At 34.7% G+C, this 21689-nt stretch overlaps 2 protein-coding genes across 6 annotated transcripts; one reads left to right on the forward strand and one right to left on the reverse strand.

Annotated features, from left to right (window-relative positions):
• The first annotated feature begins 350 nt into the window (after window positions 1-350).
• On the forward strand, window positions 351-10885 carry LOC133679604 (uncharacterized). Of its 5 annotated transcripts, XM_062102261.1 has the most exons (16): window positions 351-841; window positions 975-1810; window positions 2197-3561; window positions 3673-3867; window positions 4431-4502; window positions 4610-4702; window positions 4855-4892; window positions 5009-5096; window positions 5173-5313; window positions 7441-7632; window positions 7723-7802; window positions 7903-7975; window positions 8059-8160; window positions 8382-8487; window positions 9154-9241; window positions 10476-10885. In XM_062102261.1, exons 1-16 carry the CDS (start codon window positions 451-453, stop codon window positions 10660-10662), a joined length of 4047 nt encoding a protein of 1348 aa, XP_061958245.1. In that variant the 5' UTR covers window positions 351-450; the 3' UTR covers window positions 10663-10885. The 5 variants fall into 5 exon arrangements, 3 of the variants coding, with proteins under 3 accessions (XP_061958245.1, XP_061958238.1, XP_061958253.1); XM_062102254.1 differs by having other exon boundaries at window positions 2197-3867; XR_009836184.1 differs by lacking the exon at window positions 9154-9241 and having other exon boundaries at window positions 2197-3867; window positions 8059-8170; window positions 10476-10611.
• Window positions 10886-16697: 5812 nt separating this feature from the next.
• On the reverse strand, window positions 16698-20083 carry LOC133690693 (ER lumen protein-retaining receptor-like). The gene is made up of 6 exons (XM_062110949.1): window positions 19815-20083; window positions 17856-18121; window positions 17528-17643; window positions 17206-17279; window positions 17051-17114; window positions 16698-16970 (listed from the first exon to the last, which is right to left on the reverse strand). Exons 1-6 carry the CDS (start codon window positions 19903-19905, stop codon window positions 16934-16936), a joined length of 648 nt encoding a protein of 215 aa, XP_061966933.1. The 5' UTR covers window positions 19906-20083; the 3' UTR covers window positions 16698-16933.
• Window positions 20084-21689: the final 1606 nt, after the last annotated feature.

Raw genomic sequence — 21689 nt, forward strand, 5'->3', positions numbered from 1 at the left:
TATTATATGTATGTTTTTATTATAATGAATTGTTTTATTTATTTATTTCAAGTAATAAATAATTAATTGAAAAATCGATTAATAGAAAAAAAGATTTATATAATTCAAGCATGTCCCATAAAATAAATTACTAGAAATTTGAAAATAAGTAAAAAATCATAAAAGGCCAACCAAAAATAAAATAAAATGGATGGAGTTATTTACTTATTTTCTCTCATTTAAAATTACAACGTACAATAACTGTTACGAACTGGTAAGTAAACGATTGCAAACTGGTAAGTAGTTTACTTATTACTTCGTAAAATTTATTCGTAAACTTAAAAGCTACTGTAACAAAGCACCAACTTCTCCCGCGCACAATTGCACACAAAAAATCAAACTCCACTCGCTCTCTCTCTCTCTCTCTCTGGCATTTCATTTCCACTCTGCAAAAAAACCTAATCCCCCCAAATGGCATCAAATCCGGCAACTATAGAAGATCCCAGTCAAAACTCCAACACCGACGAGGAAACCATCGCTCTCAGGAAGAAACGGTCGCGGCGCGTGAGCTTCGCTGACCGCGAGATCACTTCCGTCCATATCTTCAACCGCGACGATGAATACGAGACCCCTCCTGACCCCCCTTCCACGAAATCCCCCATATCCGACACAGACGATGAAGTTCGTGCTTTTTTCGGTGACCTCGCCGATAGCGATGATTCTAAAGAAATATCATCTCCCACTGGTGCCGATGATGACGATAACGATTATTCGATCAATTCCAGGAAGTCGTTTTTTCGGCCAGTCGAGTCGCCGTCTCCGGGGGGCAGCAGTATCGTTGGCTCTGCTTCTTGTAACGATGGTTTGTTCTATTTTGATTATTATTTGGTTTCAATTTTACTTGCTTTTTTTTAGGTCATTGTTGTTTGAATAGTGAATAGCAAATTTTTTTGGGGAAAATGTTGAAGAATTTTTGTTGCCATTACATTTTGTAGAGGACAACTTTTTTGGGCCTGTGTCAGCGAGTTTTATTAGAGCTGGAAGATTATCTGATTCTGGTGCATCGGATTGTAATCTTGATGTTACAATGGATTCGACTGCATTTTCAATGCATTACCGAAGTCTTGTGAGGTCAGTGTCGGGAGAAGAGTTTAAGACTCCCACTGAGGTTCGTGTCGCTGCGGAAGAGAAAACACCTTCGAATATTACCACCCCTTCTGATCCAGGGAGTTCCATGGTGCTGACAAAAGATAAGAAGGTAACTTCACAGAATGTTTCTGGTTTTGTGCAAGGTAGTGGGGGTAGAGATTCAAATGATATGAGTCTTGTGGGAGAAAACTTGAAGAGTTATGACTATGGGAAACTTTCTCCTGGTTTGGAAGCACTTTTATCAGAAGCTATGAAGGAGCCGCAAGCGGCATCTGGTTTCCTTTCTGATTCTAGTAATGTGAAATTGTTGGAGAGGAGTGAGGTTTCTATGTTTGATGAGAATGAGAGCAGTCGCATGCATAGAAAGGATTGCGAAGATAAAGAAGTTGGCAAGTTTGACATGCTTGACATATCTACCAAGGGAGTATCTGTGGCCAGCATGGAATTGGATGAGGCAAATGTCATTTCTGTGAGCACCAATGCTGGCCAGTGCAGCACACCTGATAGAACTCAAGGTGTGGCAGTGGATGCATTCACTCATCACCAAGTACAAAGCCCTATTCAGCTGAGCAAAGTGCAAACTGCTGATCAGCTGGGTGGAGTGCAAATGCCTAATCAACTGAGCAAAATACAAACTCCCAATCAGATGAGCAAATTACAAACTCCTAATCAGATGATGCCTGTAAGATTTTTCTCTTGTGGGTTGGATCCCCCATTTTGCTGGTTCCTTCATTTGTATGAATTCAATAAGTTAATCTGCATAGGTGGTCTTTTACAATTAGTGGCCTGGATTTGTTCTGTAAATTCTCTGCATGATCTTTTCATTTTGTCTTTAAGGGTTGAGATATGATTACGTGGGCATGGTTTCATTCTGGACAACTCTTGGCTAACCATTTCTAGGTGTTTAGTTGGTGTTTCACAGATTGTGTTGAGGTGGTTTCCCTATTGCATTTTCTCTAAGTGATCATGAAGATTCACAATTTTGCTTAACATTTACTGATATGCATTCTTGTCTTTTACAAAATGAAGATGGTTGTTTATGCACAGTTTTTGTTTTCCCTATTGTAGGTGAATAAGGATCACAGTAAAGATGCAATTGCAATGGATGTGGAGTTGCCTGCTGCTAGTATCGGCATCACATCTAATATGGATACTCAAGTTCTGAAGCTCGATTCATTAAAAAAACACGAATCTGGACAACATTCAGCTGACATTCTTAAAGATCATTATTTTGAGGATAGAAGAAATCAATACAACACTGATCATAATTCTGATCAACAACACAGTTCCATATCTTCTTTGTCTGCTAAAAGAAGGCAGGAGATATTTTTGGATGCTTCTAATTCCTGTAGACAATTATCATATGCGACTCCTTCACCGAAACAACCAGATTCCTTTTTAAGCAAGGCAAACTTAAAAAGCAGTGGGATTCAGCCTTCTCCCCTTGTGTCTAGTTTGAAAGATAGAATTGAAATATCAAAACTCAGATTATCAAAGTTCATTTCTTCTGCAACTTCTTTCAATTCAGTGGTGGAAGAAAACAACAAAGCAGATAAAACTAGCAAACAGGTGGATTCCCCAGTTATGAACTTAGAAAAACGTTTCTCTAGCATTGACCCGAAGGATAGAGATCATGAGAGGTTAAGGTTAAGGAACATAGTTGGCTATGGTACTGTGGCTCCAAGTGATTTTGATAATTTGACTAACAGTGGAGGAACTGCAAGCCTTTCAGAAGATGGGGAATCTCTTATGCACATGTCTGCATGTATTCTTTCCAAGGAGAGGGAAGTCCAACCACATATTTTGGCCAAGAAATCCGTGGACAGGACATCAGTTATCCCTGAATCCGCCTCCTCATCAGTGGAGATCAAAGTGGATTTCGCAAATCTTCTGAAAACAACCAATGCATCTGATAATTTTGTTTCTCCTTCATTGAAGGTTTTGGATCAGGGTTTATCATCACCAATACAACATCTCTCTGGCAACATGAAGCAGCAACTGACATTTGATGAACTTGTTAGCGTTGGCTCCAATCAAGACAAGAATTCAGTAGGTAATGTTTCCATCAGTGCCCATGCCACTGCAGTAACTGACAAATTGTTATCATGGTTTGCTGAAAGGAAACCACAATCTGGTTCACTTCTTGATATTAATTATTCGGAAGACAGTTCTCAAGTGAAATGGGTGGATGACAGGCAGAGTTATCTTCAGAATAAGCATGGTGCATCTAAATCTCCAATGAACTTCCAAACTCCTTTGAGGGAGAGGGATGCCTCAAATAGTCATCCAGTAAGGCCAGACAGGAATATCCTAATTGTTGCTCCTGACCTGAGACGTTCTGAAGAGGAACTTCCCGGGGAAAGAAATAAATCTCCTCTGTACACTTCAGCTTCCGTCTACAGTCCTAAGAATGTAAATGGCCCGTCACTTAAGGTCATAGAGCTCTCTCTCCCCCTCCCCCCCCCTCTCTCTCACACACACACACTGAGACACAAACACGCTCACGTGGGACTCCATAATTTACGGACCCAGTTTCCTGCACAGGATATTCAGAGTTCTTCTGGTCGAAAAAGAAGAATTAGAGAATCAGTTCTTGACGATGCAGAACATGCAGAAGAAATTGGGAGGATAAAAAGGAGCCCAGAAAATAGGAATCCGCATTCTGATATGGAGTCTTATGAAAGCATCAATGATAGGGAGATGGTTATAGATGACTCGACAGTGAAACATTGGACTGATGTATGTATAGATGTTACTATTTCCTTATATTATTGTACCTGCTTATGGTCAATTTGTCAATAGTTGAGGTACCATTTATCATAGGTGTGAATTCGGTCTTGCACCTTGTGGTTAGGCCCAATTTCACCTTTTATGTTGTGGTTTATGCTGTGGTGTTTTCTTCCCAGTGGTTTGTTCCATTACTTTGTCCACAAAAGTTAATTTGTACTCTTTAACATTAAAGGCGGTATATTTTTTTTTTGTAGATTGACCATAGGAGAAACAGTAAATTTTACTGCCATAGGAGTATAAATGAATGATAGACATGCATGACTTTAATCAGAAAAACTAGGAAATTTTTTAAGAAAATCATTCCTTGATAGCAAATAGATAACGGAACAAACCCTTGAAGAGTGTTATGTTATTCAGAAGACACAAGATGGCACAACACAAACAAGGCAATGGCACCGGGGCCCTTTCTTTCTAGCTTGTTCCAATTTTAGTGTCTACAATACCACAAAGTAGTTTGGTATAATCTCACCTGTATCTTTTGGATTCTCTCTAACTTTGTTAACACCTTGCAGATTTCACTAAAATTCTCGGGGGACACAAAACAGTTGCTCTCTCCATCAATTGATAAGCTAAATATTAAAGTGGTAATGTAGAATTTAAAACGTGATAGGCATTGGTGATCCCCGCATTTTTTCCTTTCTGCATATACCTATGTGATTATGTTTCTTTTCTTTTCTGTTCCATTATGTAGATTGGCGTGTTGCAAGATATTTTGGTTCACCTACAGAAGGTTAAGAAGTTTGAGATGCTTTGTTCCCAAATTCAGCCTCAGCCTCAATCTCAGGTATGCTTATTAAATTGACTCTGACATTTTATGGTTCTAATTGGTTCTTGGGATGTTCAAAAAATCTAGCCCCATCATTTCTTCTTATGAAAATGATAACAAATCAAGCTAACCATTTGCCTGCTAACACTGTTTTTCCATTGGTTCTACAGAAAACATGCGATCTGTCCAGTGAAGTTAAGAGTAAAAGGTGGCTACTCATCATGTTGTTAATATGTCATGGATGCGGATGGTCATTGGTTCTTATATTATTGGATGGCATGGTTTAGCATAACTGCTTACAATGTTGAGTGGATGTTGTTGCAGAATAGATGAAACAAGATCGGTGCTTTCCAAGTTAGTGTTTGAAAGGGCAAGACTACAATTAATGTCTGCCAAGCGTGAGAAACTGCTGGTATGTTTCCTCTTTTGTGTTTTCCATTCTTAGGGTATCCATATCCTTAATCCCCTGCCTAGTATCTTCCATGCAGAAAAGAGCACAGCAACTGAGCTCTGCAATTCAGGAATCCAAGATTTTGAAGTCCAACAGTATCTGGCATCATTCTGTGCCTGGTGAAGTTGATGATAATCTTCAAAATTCATGCGCGGATAAAAATGGCAGAAAAATAGAGGTATAAAATCAATTTTAAGATGTGCATTGATTTATGTGCACTATATGCCCTTCAGCCCATGAAGTGCACTATTTATCACTTTTGTTTTGTTATTTCATTTCTGCATGCACCTGTTATTACCCAAAAGAAGAAAAGAAAATGAGAATGATTCAAACTTGGTGCTCAAATAATGTTATGGAAATTTCTCATGATATCTTATAACACGAACGAAGAGCTTTCCGAGGAATTAATGGGAACAACCTGCTTTCTGGAGACCTAAAATGTCAGTTTTTGGATCTTTTAAGAACTTGGATAGCAAACATTGAATACTTTCCTCGTCAGTTGTCACCAGATGGTGAAAATTGTTCATAAGAATAATAACACGATCCTAATTATAGCAAGTATTACAAAAATAGAACTTCCAAAATAACAAAAATATCACAACTAATAAAATTGCAAATATTTTGAAAATTATTCTTGTTGTACTGCACCATTCTCATCTGGATGGAGAAAACTCAATCCTACAATTTAAAATGTTTGAGAAGTACCACAAGTTTGATTCTTTTATCCAAAGCTTGAAGTTGCACACACCCTTGAACTTGAGATTAACAGTCATTGTACATGTTTGTAAACAATGATGGCAGTGGCATTTTTTTTTTCAACCACTGCACCATTAAACTTGCATGGAATAATGAAGTCAATTTGATCAGACAACGTTCTCTTCTTCAACATACATCTTTAATGGTGGAACCTACATTCTCCAGCATAATATACCTGTTCTTCAACTTAATTGATGTTTCTTCTTGATGCTTCTCGTGACAAACTTGTTCTTTGTCAATACCATTCACCATGATATCATAGTTTTGATTTTGTTATTGAGCCAAAAACTTTCCAAGCATACTGTTTTGAGTATGTTGAGTCACATAAGCCTCTCAAATTTCATTCTTATCTCAACCCTAAGGTGATACAGTCCACTTTCAAGGTTTGTGTTCTCTCTTCCAAATTTCTGTTACCCATGACCTTTACCCCATCCCCACCCCACCCCACCCCCCGGCCCTTTTCTTATTCTGTTTTATTATCTAAGATTTGTTTTCCAGAACTTCAATTATAATGCCTTAATTGGAAAAAAAAGGACGAGCACTATAGAATTAGATACATTGAACTGTGGCATCATGTCCTTCAAACAAAGGTCATTAAAATTTTGAAATTGCAGCAGCAGAAGGTGTTTGTTTTTGTTGCTTGGACTGCAGCGATGGTTTTTTTCTTTTTCGCTCAATGGTTCTTTCAGGGTTGGGATCGAATATGGCTCTGCTGCCAAAATTGATGTAGGATAGGATAAGTTAGAAAAGAAGATATATAGCCTCAAATCCATGAAGGAATTACAGCTGTTGAATCCACAAGAGCAGATAAACAAAGAGGAAGATCCACCTCTCAAAGTGATCACACAAAGTCTTCATTTAACTGATGATGATATCTTATTATCATTCATGAACCACCTTCAGATACAGTGCATGATGCTTTATATGCACACAAAAAAGCCCTAAAAGAGTACTGACTAAATAGGGAATAGAATCTTAATAATAATAAAGTCATAACAATAATAAAGTCATAACAATAATAAAACACTATTACTGCAAATATTACTATAAGAATACTTCCTAAATAATAGAAATACCTCAGGATTAATAAAATTAAAAATATCTGGAAAGTTAATCTTCTTGTACCGCATCATAGTGGTTTGTCCCCTTTTGAGGCTATATGGTTAGTGCATACCATTTTATAGGATCGATGCTCGTACTCCCTCTGTCCCATGAAAATAGTCCAATTTGATTAAAAAGAAAACAGTCAGTTTTAGCAGAGTAATAGAATTTTATAACCTCATTTTATTACAAAGTGGATTGACAGAATTATGGAAGTGCAGTGCAAACATTGAAAAATTATTTGAATATTCCATAATTTTTAAATCCATTGCTGAAATGACTTATAATTAATGTTTTAGTTAAGTGCATGGGGAAAAATTATAAAAAATTGTGATTGGCCAAAAATCCAAATTGAACTTGCCCAATAGACTTGATTTGTACCCATTCTGATTGCATATGAACTTCACTTCAAGTTTCTGAAGGAGATGCTCCTGTTATTGTCTGGCAGGATTCCAATGAGAAAGTAATCACAATGAGGCATGAAGCTGAAGCTTTAGATAGGAATATAAAGAGTTTAACTAAATCTTTCCATAGTTACTGCAAAATGAAAGGCGAGCGAAGCTGTGGCGAGACTATTGCACTAGTTAATGATCATCTGAAGAGGAGAACCTCTTGCAGGTTCATACGCAAGGATTTTCAGGTCTTTCAACTATTGTAATGACCTTTGTTACTGCTTGAATTTAAATATCTTATTTCATTGAGAGACAAATCCTGTCATCTATTTCCTCAGTTGTGGGAAGTTGAGGATCTGAGGAGCAGGAACGGTCAACTAAATTTTGTCCTCAACTACCATGGCTTCATCAGCCAAAGGTTCCTTCTTTGCTGGAACTTTTCTCCTGGTTGAAAATCTGTGGTTGAGATATAAACTGCTTATATACTTGAGTGTGTTCTTTTGTTTTATGAAAAACAGGTTCACAATAAATGCTGTTCCCACCCGTAGTATATCTATTGCAAACCAATTGAATCACACAACCATCATGAAGGTAATCAAGTCAAATTGTATTCTATATGTTCAATTAATTTTCAGTACTTATTCCTAAAACTCTATATGTTTCTTGTTCATTAGATCTTCCCTAATATGGATGCTTGTGTAGCATTTTCATATGCTCTAAATTCTGAGACTACTAAGAAGTATGCGGGCTCCAAAATTCTGGCACAAGAAACACAAGTACGTCACGGTATTATTTTGCATTCAATTCTTTTATATCCTGCATTGAGACTCTTTGGATGCTATTATGTCTTTTAGCTTACACAGAAACTTCCAATCTAATTACAGCTGAAATGTATGCCATGTGCACTTTCTGTGTTTAATTTTCTTTGCTTCCCATCTGGGTTATTCTTACAAGTAATTGATGTTTTAAATCCTTAACTATTATTGTTGTGATGCAGGTTACCAGTTCACTATTGCGTAATCTACTAGATGTGACTGAGGAAGTACAGCAGGCACAAATAGAAATCAGAAATCTGGTTAAGACAAGCTTTTCTTCTCCATCTGGTATAAACACCCCCCCCCCCCCTCCGGTCATCTCCAATCCCTCTCCTATGTCTTCATTTACTTGTGGGTTTGGGATCTATAACCTGGCCAAATGAATTATATTCTTAAGAAGAAGGTTGTCTGCATTACATATTGCAGCACTAAAATCAAACTATTGAGTTATGGTTTACATTCATAGGACCAATATTGAATCTGAGTGTCGAATGACTTTCAGTCACTACAGTTTGGCGTAAACAAGATCAATTTTGAACCTGGGTAAAGCCTTTTGAATCTTGATGATTGGTACAAGACAATAGAGTTGTGCTTGTGCAGTAATCAATGCCACCATACTTGGGATGGAAACATGCAAATCAATATGCATTACATAGTGATGCACTCTTTGTTTTCTGTTAATCCTGCTGCCTCACAAGGTGACTAGGTGATCATAGAAATGTTTACGTATTCAACACATGCATCCTGGTTTCCTATTATCTTATTTGTGTAAAATTTATTTAATAATTGATGCAGTTGATTCATCAAACCTCCTGCATCTGTGTGATTTCTTGATTGTTTATGCCATTTGAACATGCCATAGAAGCATGTGCATTTAGTCTGCTCTGCTTGGGTATGGTATATTACATATTACATATTACATATTATTATTATTATTAATTTTTTTTTTTGCAGTTGAAAAGCTTGATTTGCTGCTTTGTTTCGTTGATTTTAACACTGGTTGGAAGGTGGTAGTGACTCTTGACATGACATGTTTGAATCGGTAAACCTACTTGTTCATTCCTTTTTCATATGTGGAAAAGGTCTTGCAAACTTCAATGCACTTGCTTAATTATATTATTATAATTGATAATAGATATAGAATATTCTGTATGTAAAAATAAACAACATTTTTTTTATCTAGTTTTGCATTCCTACATGTTTAGTGGAGAATACTTTCAGCTGTTTACTTTCTGCATGTCCCATCTCCTTGTTGGTCTATTTATGCAGTGTTGGTCTAGCATACAATCTTAAGTAGGTCCTAAGGGGGTTAGTCTGTATAGAGGCTTGCCCTTCTGATTTTTGTATCAATTGCCTACTCCCAAAACTCAAAAGAAGTCCCAGCTTGAAAGCTTTACCATCATACCAGATCAAATAAAGATGCTATAATTTTAGCATGCACTTGTTTACTTTAATCATGTGTGTATTATTCCTAGAAATAATTTACTAGTAAACCCTGCATGTTATGTGAGCCCAATAATTTGACACGATTTTGGTTGGTTTGATCATTGTAGTTTTGTAATGTGATTCTTATGTGATACTACTTATCATCAACAGGGACATCATAGGACTTATTGGCTAATCTACTGAATACACTCGTTTGGATGTGTCAATCCTCCATGTAACAGGAATGTTAGCTTTTAGAAAATTAATCATTTTATCAACCTTCTAATAATTGCAACCATTATCTTTGTGAGAGCGTTGTTGTTGATGTCCATGCTCATTCTGTTAAAGTCACAATCAACTATAAAAATGATAATGAATTGACAACTAAGTGAAGTGAAACAAAATGAGAGTTCACATCTCAACCAGGAGCTGAGCTTTGTTTCGCAGTACGCATCATGATTGAGAATGCAAATCAGATTATTTACCAAAAAAAAAGCAGATCATTTGAGTTGATTGTTGTGTAAATTTTAGTCCAACCTGTTTTAGGCATTTCCATGAAAATGTTTTGTTGTGAAAGGGTAAGGGCATCTGTCATTTCTTGTATTGGATTTATTTTTTACTACAAAGAAAGTTTCATAACAAATTATGCATTAACTTAAGCAATTGTAGTATTGGGAAAATAAATGAATCTAAATCATATACCACTTTGAGGAGCTTGGACCTGTAACCTGTGGCCTGAGATCACTACTTTCATATGCTATCTTCATTTTTAACAATAAGGCTACTCTTTACACAGGCATTTACTGTATGTTTAGTGATTGTGTTGTCTGATAACTTGGTTTTTGAAACAGTGGAGTTTATCCATTAGCAGCCGCTCCATATGAGTTACAAGCTTCTACTAATGGAACACACAAGTTGTTGCCCGAGTCACTCTCAGCTCAAGTAAAAGCTGCTGTTGATAATCTTAGAATCGGCTTTTCAAGGATTGTAAGGCTTTGCAAATGCATTTCCCAGGTGATGCAATCCTTAAGCACTTGAATGCAGTGAAGGGTCCGTCTGTATTCTGTACTTGCTTTCTGGGTGTTCTGGTCAGTTTGCTGATTTTACTATCATATCATTTTGTACCTATAATCATTAGTAGAGATGTATTGTTCACGATTATTTGGTGCAACATGGATGGAGTGAAACTTCAGAATATTTGCATCACTATCACGCCCAGGCAACTTCTGCTGGGACAATATATAATCTTTGGTTTAGCTTCTCTTTGGTGTACAGTCAGGGTCCATTAGAGGAGTCTTTCTACCTGATATCTGCTGTGATGGGATAGGAAAGGATTCTGAGATGTATGTGCTCTATATCTAGACGTGTGAGCTTTTATTTTCTGTTTTTCAGAATCCTAGTTGCCTTAGGGGTGGAGATCTATTTAGTTCCATTCCTCTGAGATTGACATCAATTTGTTATAATTTAGGCTGTGTTTCCCTTGCTGATGAAAATCAGTGTCGTTACAACAAATGGACGTGTTGACTTGTAGTTGCCTTCTTGTTGCATTGAATTCTAGATAGCCCAAGGACTAGTTAATTAACCCCCTGACTGCTCGGTCAGCAGTTAAAAGACACAACATGGATATTCATGAGTGGTAAACACTACCATTACCAAAACCTCCTTAAACCATGGTAATATGTGGAGCTTAACAGTAGATAGATTTTGTCAAGAAGTCTAATCTAAGTCTGTAAACAGAAAAATGTTGGAGTGATTAATAGGGTACTTGTAGAAGATTGGAGGAGATAACTTCACTTGTTGTTTGGTGCATGCATAGAACATGGCAAGAAATAGTTTGGTATGTTGGACATCCTTATTTTTGTCCAACCTCTGCCTATAAAATACCTATTATTTTATTAAATTTCTATTTAAGCACTCCATCTTTAATTATTTATTCGAGCTGCTTATCTTGTATAATTTATATGTTATGGTGGCCTTGATGAATTTCATCAATGGAGTGGTGAAGTAATTGTTGAGATTTGAAAAAACAAATTTATATAAAAACATATTGATAGTGTTTTTTTTTCCTGGATTAGAGGTTTTTATACAAGGGGTATTGATAATTATCCCAATGCTATATAATACTTTTACTTTTGTAATCACAGCTCTATTAAATTTACTCAAGATATATAGTAAAGGTATAATATAAGAAAATATATATTATAATTAAAAGGTATTTATATAAAGGAGAAAATTAGAAATTAAACAAGTTTTCATAAAGGATTTTTCTTGAGAAGGATAAAAAATAGAGAACAAAAGAAAGCCATTTGAACGAATTGTATTTTTAAATAATTTGGAAAGTACAATCAAACATGAGCTTTTTTGGAGAGGTTTTTGTTCGAGAAATCTTTTGGGAGAAATTTGAAAAGTAGAAATGTGTCTAAAAATTATGACAGCATTTAGATCTTTCACGGTATAGAAATGAGATGTAGAAATAATTAGAATTATACTTTTATTTTTTATTAATTACATAAAAAATGCAATCATGGGAACAAATTGTACAAAATTGAAGATCACAAGGTCCAATTGACAAAATTTACAGCACATGGGTAAAATTGAACAGAATCTACGAACATTAATGAATAAATTTAAAATATAAAGATAAAGCTATGTAATAGCTCCCGCATCCTCTACTCCTAGAATTTGAGTCGATCTCGATTAGCACTCGTCTTAGATTGGGTAGGCCTTGCAGGTTGATCAACAATAACTGATTGCTATTGATTTTGTGCACTTTTTATAATATTACGAGGACAATTTCTCTTTTTGTGGCTTGTATCTCCACAGTAAAAATATCCTTTCCCTAAATATTGATAATTCCTCCAACGATGCCGTTTACCTCTACAAATATAACACTTACCCGGTGTTGCCGAACAGTCTCCAGGGTGTCTTAAGCTACATCTCCCACATAATGAATCAGGATCCCCCACTAGTAATCTGTCTAGAACCCTCGGATTCTCTATCTACAATAAAACTCCCCTTTTTTTGAAATTGTCTCAAAGACTGCTCGCTTTTCCCCTTCTTCAAGAGAGGAGGCCTGACAATAGAGTTTATAAAATTTCTCCTCTTAACCCCGACCGTCTAGCCCTGTTCCCTCACTGGTTTCAGTATGTCGCAAATTACTCTCTCCATCCCTTAAAGCAGCATGTACCAATTCATGGATGGACTGAAATCGCATTGCTATCAGCACCATCTTCAACTCCTGTCAAAGCCCATCTCGGAACCTCTCTACCCGATGGCGCTTTATAGGGAGATAAACAGAAGTGAAGATAAACAAATCCTGAAATCTCCTTTCATACTCAAGGACGATCATATCTCCCTGTCGTAAGTCTAGGAACTCATGTTCCTTTTCTTTTCTATGTTGCCATGAGTAGTATCTTTCCTCAAACTCCTCCATGAAGTCTCTCCATATAAGTGCCTCCCCAAATCTCCTTTCTCTTACAGTTTCTCATTAGGAGTGGGCACTCTCAGTTAACAACTGGGCTGCACAATCAACTTGAAACTCCTCTAGCACTCGCATCTGAGTCATCATCTTTTTTACCTTTCTTAACTAATGCCCTACTACCTTAGCATCCTCCTCTCCCGAGAATGTCACATAACCCATATCTCTCATCCCCTTAACCTAATGCATCAAAGTGACTACCCTCTCTGGTCTAGGAGCTGAGCCTGATACTTCAGCTATCCCCGCTGCAATAGCTAACACAATCTATTCCACAAAAAAGGATCAAAGTATGAATCAAGCACAACTGCTAGCTTTAATGTGGAGTGCTACATGTTTCACATTTGCCTTTTGTTCCTTTTATGTGTTGTTTGAGCATATGGTTGTCTTTTTTCTTTTGTTTTATTGTTATGATTTTTTTTAAAAAAGTTTTGTTGATTTTATTTTTTAATATTGGGATAGCTGAGAATTTAGTTGTCATTTATTTATTTTTATTTTGTTTTTTTATGAGATTAACGTGGTTTGCGAGTTTGTCAAGATAATTCAAGTTGTCTTGATTTATGAATTTGATGGGGCGTTTTTTTTTCTTTTTTAATTGAACTTGAATTTTTATAGTCTATTTTTTTCCTCATATAGTTAAAAAAAATTAGTTTTAGAGAAAAAAACATGTTATTAAACTTCATAAAGTAACAAAAATCAAAGGGTGTGGAAAAAACATTGTTCACCCACACCCATTGCACTGTGAATTACAATAGTAATCCACAATGTGGTGCTTTTTTTGTTATGATTTTTTTTCAAATTAATTTTTGTTGATTTCATCTTTTAAAATTGAGAATTTGGGATGGTTAAGAATTTAGTTTTGTAATTTTTTTTTCTTTATATGAGGTTAGCGTAGTTTGTAGGTTTGCTAAGGTGATCCAAGTTGTCCTAGTTTACGGGTTTGATAGGTTGTCTTTCTTTTTTCTTTCTTTATTTTTTTTTAAAATTGAACTTGAGTTTGTATAGTTTATTTTTTCTCATATAATTAAAAAATAGTTTTAGAGAAAAGTCATGTTATTAAACTTTATAAAGTAACAAAAATTAAAAGGTGTGCGGAAATCACTGTTCACCCACAACCATTGCCATCTTTTTTTATGATTTTTTCTCAAATTTTTTTTGTCGATTTCATCTGTTAATATTGAGATGATTGAGAATTTAGCTTCATAATATGTTTATAAGATTAGTGTGGTTTGTGAATTTGTCAGGGTAACCCAGGTTGCCTTGGTCTACGGGTTTGGAGGGGTAACTTTTTTTTTTTCTTTTTAATTGAACTTGAATTTTTTTTGTTGTCTATTTTTTTCTCATATAGTTTAAAATAAATTAGTTTCGAAGAAAAGTCATGTTATTAAACTTTATAAAGTCCATGAACTTATTCACAAGTTTAGTTGGTTGACCTGATTTGCGAGTCTGAAAAGCTTAACTTTTTAATTTTTTCTATTTCATCTTAGAAATTGGGTTAATTGAGAATTCAGTTACATAATTGGTTTCGTTTCGCCCTTTATGAGGTTATCGCAATCTAAAACAAATATCTTGGTATTGAGTTGGTGTTTGATTTTGCAATTGTCTATTTTTATTTAATATATAATTAAATAAAAAATAGTTTTGAAAAAAAATTATAATCCCAATGGTGTCCATAACCGGGTTCACAGGTTTGATGTACTAGCCCGGGTTACCAGATTCACATGTTTAACGAGTTTACCCATCGATCAGATATGATTTTTTTTTTGTTTTTGGTATTTTAATTTTTTTTAATTAATTTTTTTATTTATCATTCAATATTGGATTGGTTGAGAAATAAATTGTATGGTTGACTCTTGTTTGCTTTCTATAATGATAATTACCTCAAATAAATGTTTATTTTTAGATTGGTGCTCAATTTTATAAGCATCTATTTTTATCACATAATTAAATAAAAATAATTTATAAAAAAATCATCAAATCCAATAGAGTTCATGACCCGGATCGCGGGGGGACCAAGGTCGATCCAATCTGTTGCTGTCTCAATATTAAAAAAAAATTAAAGTTTTTTTTTAAAGCTAACTCATGTTTTTACCGATCATAAAAGTTGCATTTGGACCCATGAAATCGATTGATTTAAGTTGAGCTAGCTCCCATGTGGTTTAATTGGGAATTCGGTTTCATAATTGGTTTTGTTTCACTTTCTATAAGGTTATTGTGATCTCAAAAAATATCTCGGTATTGAGTCGGTGTTCGATTTTGCGATCGTCTATTTTTGTTATCATATAGTTAAATAAAAAATTATAATCTCAGTGGAGTCCATAATCTGATTCATGAGTTTGACGTGCTAGCCCATGTTACTCAATTTATAGGTTTGACAGGTTTACCCACCGACCATATATATATATATATATATATATATATTTTGGTCCTTTATTATGTTTTTTTCAATTTTGTTCTTCAATATTGATTTGGTTAGGAAATAGTCTGTATAGTTTATTTTTGTTTGTTTTCTATAGGATTTTCACAATTTCAAATAAATATTTATATTAGGGTTAATGTTTAATATTGCAAGAATCTATTTTCATTATATAACTAGATAAAAAAAAGTTTATAAAAAAGGTTATTAAACTGAATAGAGTTCATGATCCAAGTCGCGAGAGGACCAAAGTTGATTTAATCTGTCGTTGTCTCGATATTTTTTTTAAAAGTTGTTTTCTTAATTTTTTTAAAAAGTTAAATCATGTTTTTAATGATCATTTAAGTTACCTTTGAATCCATAAAATTGATCAATTTAAGTCAGGCTAGCTCCTATGTAGTTTAATTGAAAGCTTGAATTAGGCAAAGAGCAGATATAAAAGGTTTTAAGATTGATCCACTTGACTAAATTTAATGACACTATAAAAAAAAAATACAACTTTTCATGCTCTTTTTTTTTAGTTTATCGTGGATGTCCGGGCCAGCTTGCGCGCACCTCAACTAACCCCACGGGCCTGAAGGTAACGACCATGTAAGCCTCTAGTGACCATCATATGAGCAACCACAGGGCTCGAACTTGAGATCACAGAGGAATCAAATCTCTTAATCTCAAACTCTTACCACTGGATCATCATCTAAATGGTTTTCATGCTATTTTTTACACAGACAAGTAAGGAGTTATATTGGGCTGATCATGAGCTCGGGGAATTTTGTCACTACTGATGGTGAAGGTGATATACCCATGTTGATTCAACGAGCGGTGAGCCATAAAGTGAGCATGATTTCCCCAATTATCAACGATGAAAGGTAATTATTAAATAGTTTTTTAAAATTCATTTGCAAATAAGAGTTATTGTTAAACTGTTCAGGTCTTCATGCATACTTTTAACTTGCAAATGCATTAATGGCTCAAGGATGTTTGAGGTCTCTTGTTGGCAACAGATCACCACATTTTTCAAGTATTAAATTGGGAGTCCATTAATATCTTGCAGTGCTGAGTCTGTTTGACTATCTGAACCTCAAATAAGAAGAAGCTGGGAGAATAGACAACAGGATGAAGTAATCAACTCCGAGCTCAAAAAGAGACCCAAAGAGTTTCTGGTCGAATTGAGACAGCTTAATCTTCCATAAACATGGATATAATAATCAATGCATTCAGTTTTTCTTCCATTGTAGAATGGTTCAATGTCATTTACTAGTGATTTTGCTACATATATGTTGTGTTCTAAAACTACTAATGGTGTGGCTTAAAATGCCATACTGAAGCAAACACAAACAGGATAAATTCAAGGGAAATAGAAGTTACAACCAAAATGCATAGCTAGTTTAGTCCAATAAAAGCATATTCCAACCGCTTTCTCAAGCTGGTAACTCAAGCCTCGCATTGTTTTTCCAACTGCAACACGAAAATAAAATGTCATTTTCTATAATCATCAGCACAAGGCTGGAAGCTTTTCCAAAAGTTTAAAGACTAACCTCTGGAAATAATAATAGAAGAAGTCAGCATACAATAATGTCTGAACAGTTCCTGATATCCAAGCTGCGAAGAAATAGATAGCGAAATATTAGTAAAATGTTTTTATAGGGATATGCCTCCAAATGCACATGTGACTGTACTGAGGATGACATACTTATCCAATGGACATAGTGTGGCTCTGTAAAGTAGCGATAAACCCAGTTTAATATGTACAATGCTCTGTATGCGCTGCAGCAAATAAGAGTAACAAGGTTAACAGGGGTTTTAAAGTGCAGCAAGTATGCAGAACATGAAATTATATACGTACCCAGCTTTCCTAGCAACACAAGAAAAATAAACAAAGAACGACATTTACATATGACAACAATATGGTAATCAAGATTCAAAATTGAGGAAGAAAGAACTCCCACTGTAACATACAAAAATACCTTATTGACCTAAGATAAAAACTACAAAGATTATGCAATAAGAAATACCCTAGGAGAAAGACATATTGTCCTGTCAGGTTGTCAATATTTCTTGTCCTCTGCAACAGTACTAGTTGAGGAAGTATGGCAACCGCTTCCAGATACAAGGAGAATGTCCATGTTACCTGGAGAACCATATTTCAAGATACATCAAAGTCACAATACGGCCAATAAGAATAGCATAGGCCCAATCACTCTTAAAAGCATATGCATGCACACAGATGTATGTAGGCATATATGTCTGTATGGGTGCATGCATCACATTGCTGTTAACATCTTGGACAAACAATACATGAACTGAAGCATTCCAAATAATTAGATGGAAAGACATTGTTACCTCTCTAAAGGTAAATTTTTCATGTATTAGCAAGGCCAAAATTAGGCAGGGCAGCACAAGAAATAAATGCCGAAAGGTGTCATGGTCCTTGTCATAAGATCTCCGAACCAACTTGTGGCGTCGAATATACCAGACAATAGAGAATGAGCTTCCCAGGAATATCAATTTCATCACGGTATTATAAAATGAGACATAATGAGTGAATATGTCTAAGTAGCGAGTGGCAAACACAAGAGCATAGAGTTCCTGAGTCTTTAGAGAAATGCCTGCAAATAACACAGGGAAGTCAAAAGTCTATGACTAACAATTTGAAAGAGAGAACTCCTACTTCACAGAGCTATTAAAAGGTCTAAAGAGGATGTGTCTGGTTGAATGAAAAGGCTCAAGAACCCATTCGTTTGGCTATTAATTATGCAACACGATAATTTAGATATGTGTTTGGGTGTGCATGACAACATGGGGCAAAACACTGTTACTTGCAAAATCCTGTTTTAAAAGCATGACCAACATATATAGCAACCTCTTTAGAAGAATTCCTCAGTCTAACCACACATGCACAATCATGATCGAGCTAGGAAATGGCTCCAGGGAGTAGGTGACTTAATAACTCAACCCATCCACTCCTAGTGAAAACAAGAAAGCAAGAAAAACCATTTCGAATCATATTGCTAGTTCTGTCAGATGGTCCTCAACCAGCAATTTATTCCATCATAACCATTTTGAATCATATTGCTAGTTCTGTCAGATGGACCTCAAGCAGCAATTTATTCCATCATAACAACCTACAATTAAAGCATAGTTCAGTTGCCAAACTCTCTGATATTTTTCCTAATTGATGTATCCCTCAAGAGGAAGAAATTTCTTAACATCTTTTGCAATCTTATGTATGAAAACAAGAGAACAGGAGGACATACCAAACAAACATACTAACAATAACCAGCTATTTCATCGCTAAAACTAAGCAAAATTATGTGCAGAAATACAATTGAGTTAGAAATGTGGACTAAACAAAATTCAATCAAAAGAAGGTTTGTTGCTCACTGTAGCAAAATAAAATGAACGCTATCACTGATAAGCAAAACATCTTCCAACCATCACCTTCATCCTACTGCTTTCTAACCACACTGCAATTACCTGAATCAATATGTAATTCTGCCATGGCAATACATTTTAATGACCTCTCTTAAATCTCAAGCTATTCCAATCTGATGAACTTCTTTCTCTTTCACGTTGAAATAAAAACCTCTCACTTCATTTCACTGTTTATCTCATGCCATATCTTCTTCAACGACCCCTGCTATTACTAGATTCAGTCTAAGATTACACTCAGGGATGACATAGTCCCATGTCATCACAATTTCTCAATTGTTTCTAGTTACAGTTTTACTTGCATTGTAACCCTAAATGCTATCATACAAAAACTTTGCTAAACATTACATAAACATCAGGAAACAACGTTCACAAACTGAACTTCTTTCAATTACGAAGCTCAATGCATATTCCCTACGGAAAAGCTGTTTGCAATAGAGGGTTCAACTATTTTCTCTATGTTCGTAAGCTGTTATTAATCATTCATGCTAATACATTCTCTCTCTAATATACCATACACCTACACCACCAACATGATAAACACTATTCATATTATCTAACCAACAGAAGACATAACCAAAAGAATTCATAAAATGCATTCAAATCAAGCACAATACTCCTCTCCTTATCTCTCTATTAACCAAAAAAAGAACCCATTTTGAGTCAATAAAACCAAACAAAATCCCATAACTACTTTCACCTACAATAACCCAGTTCACCGAAATACAAACCCATCTTGAAAAAAAAGCAGAAACCCATTTATCATTTACAATAAAGATGCAAACTTTATAGCAAAATACACACTTTAAAACAAACCCATTAACCAAAACACACCCAAAAACAGAAAAAATCAAAACTTCTAATACATACCAGCACATGATTTGATGGTGTGGATCTTAAGGAGCAAAACAAGGACACTAGCCAGATGGGTCATGTCCCCTACTAATCTGAATATATTCATTATTTTTCTTTATATATATTTGTATATAAAGTAGTGGGGTTTTCTTTTTCTGGGTTTTGTTTGGATCAAACGGATAATGTTTTGTGTTCAAAGATCTGACTGCAGCTCCTGTTTTTTGCAGATCTCTCCGATTGTCTTACAAGAGAAAGAATTTTCTGGCCTTTATTTTTATTTTTTATTAACTAATTTAATTTCTTTTTATTTTAATATAATTTTAATGGGCCCAGGACTCTTATAGGTATGGGCCCAACATTGATGGGCCTTTGCCCTACTTAGATATGAGGCTCCTTAGTAGACGACATGTCGCATAATTGGCATGTCAAGTTTTGTTTCCAGCAACTTCTCTTTCGTGAATGGACGACCAGTCAGTAATTATGATATGCTGCCAATAGACCTCATGGTCATGTAACCCTTATTAAGTCATGCTTAGTTTATGATTGGCTTAGAGGTGTGATTGGGTTTTTTTTAAGGTATAATTTTTTAAAAGTATAAATTACATTTTATAAAAATAAAAAAAAAAAATATTTTTTATATAGGTCTTATAAAAAAAGCAATTACATCTCTATTTTAAATACCTTCTTAGTTCTCTTTTATACAATCAAATTATGTTTTTGAAAATTTTTAATTTATTTTTAGTTTTAAATTTGTTTTTTTAGTATTTTTGAATTTTTTTAATATACTGATATCAAGAATAAATTTTAAAAACTAAAAAATATTTTTAATTTATTTTCAAGCAAAAATTACTTTGAAAAATATTATTTACTACACTCCCAAACAAATCCAAATCAAATACTAAGTGATGCTCCAATGGACCTACTTACATGTTCTTAGCTTAATTTCTTTAAACCTTAATCTTCTGTTCCTCCAATTCTTTTCTCAATTTAGTTCATGTGATCACTTTTGCTAGCACACTATATAATATACTAGTATATTGATTCGTGCTTCGTAACAGATTAATATCAATTGTTTTTAATATAAAAAAAATATTAAGAGTATAAAAAATATTTTAAGTTTCTTGGGTCAGATAATCGTGACAGATCCAAGCGTCTTGGATCTGGCAGCCATTCCAACCTAAGTGACTTGGATCTGACATCCAAATAATTTAGGTATTGTTTGTTTGCCAAACTCAAGTAAACTTGTGTTCAGTGCAACTTTTTGAATTTAAAAATAATAAAATAATATTACAATACTAAAATACCCCTCATCATTACAAAATATTACACAAAAAACAATGTGAAAGAACAAAAAATACCCCCATATAAAAAGTTTTTTTTTCTTTTCTTTTTTAAAGCCAAAAATATATTTTAACTATTTAACAATTTATGAAATGTCAAAAAACCCCTTAACAACAAGTCTTAATTTTGTTAAACTTAGGGGTAGAATAATATTTTTACTATGCAAATAATCATGAAAAGACTACCATATCCCCGCTGAAATATTTAATGACCAATGTACCTGTAAAAAGTACTGAAATACCCCCACAAGTAGAGCTTCAATATTTTCAACCAAAGGGCAAAATAAATAATTTAATTTTATATGAAAAGACAACATTAGCCCCATCTCAAGCTCTCAGAACTTGGAAAATCATTGTAGAACACTCGCCAACAACTTTTCGATTATAAAATAAAAAATACAACGTGAAAAATATTAAAACACCTCTTATGATCTTCTTAATTACACAAAATATCCATATAAAAATACCAAAATACCTCCAAAGACAAAAAATTTTTTTGTCTTTTCTAAGGCTCAAAGTGTTATATGAAATTAAAAAACCTTGAATATCC

This window comes from Populus nigra, chromosome 1, assembly GCF_951802175.1.
Source record: "Populus nigra chromosome 1, ddPopNigr1.1, whole genome shotgun sequence".
NCBI lineage: Eukaryota > Viridiplantae > Streptophyta > Magnoliopsida > Malpighiales > Salicaceae > Populus > Populus nigra.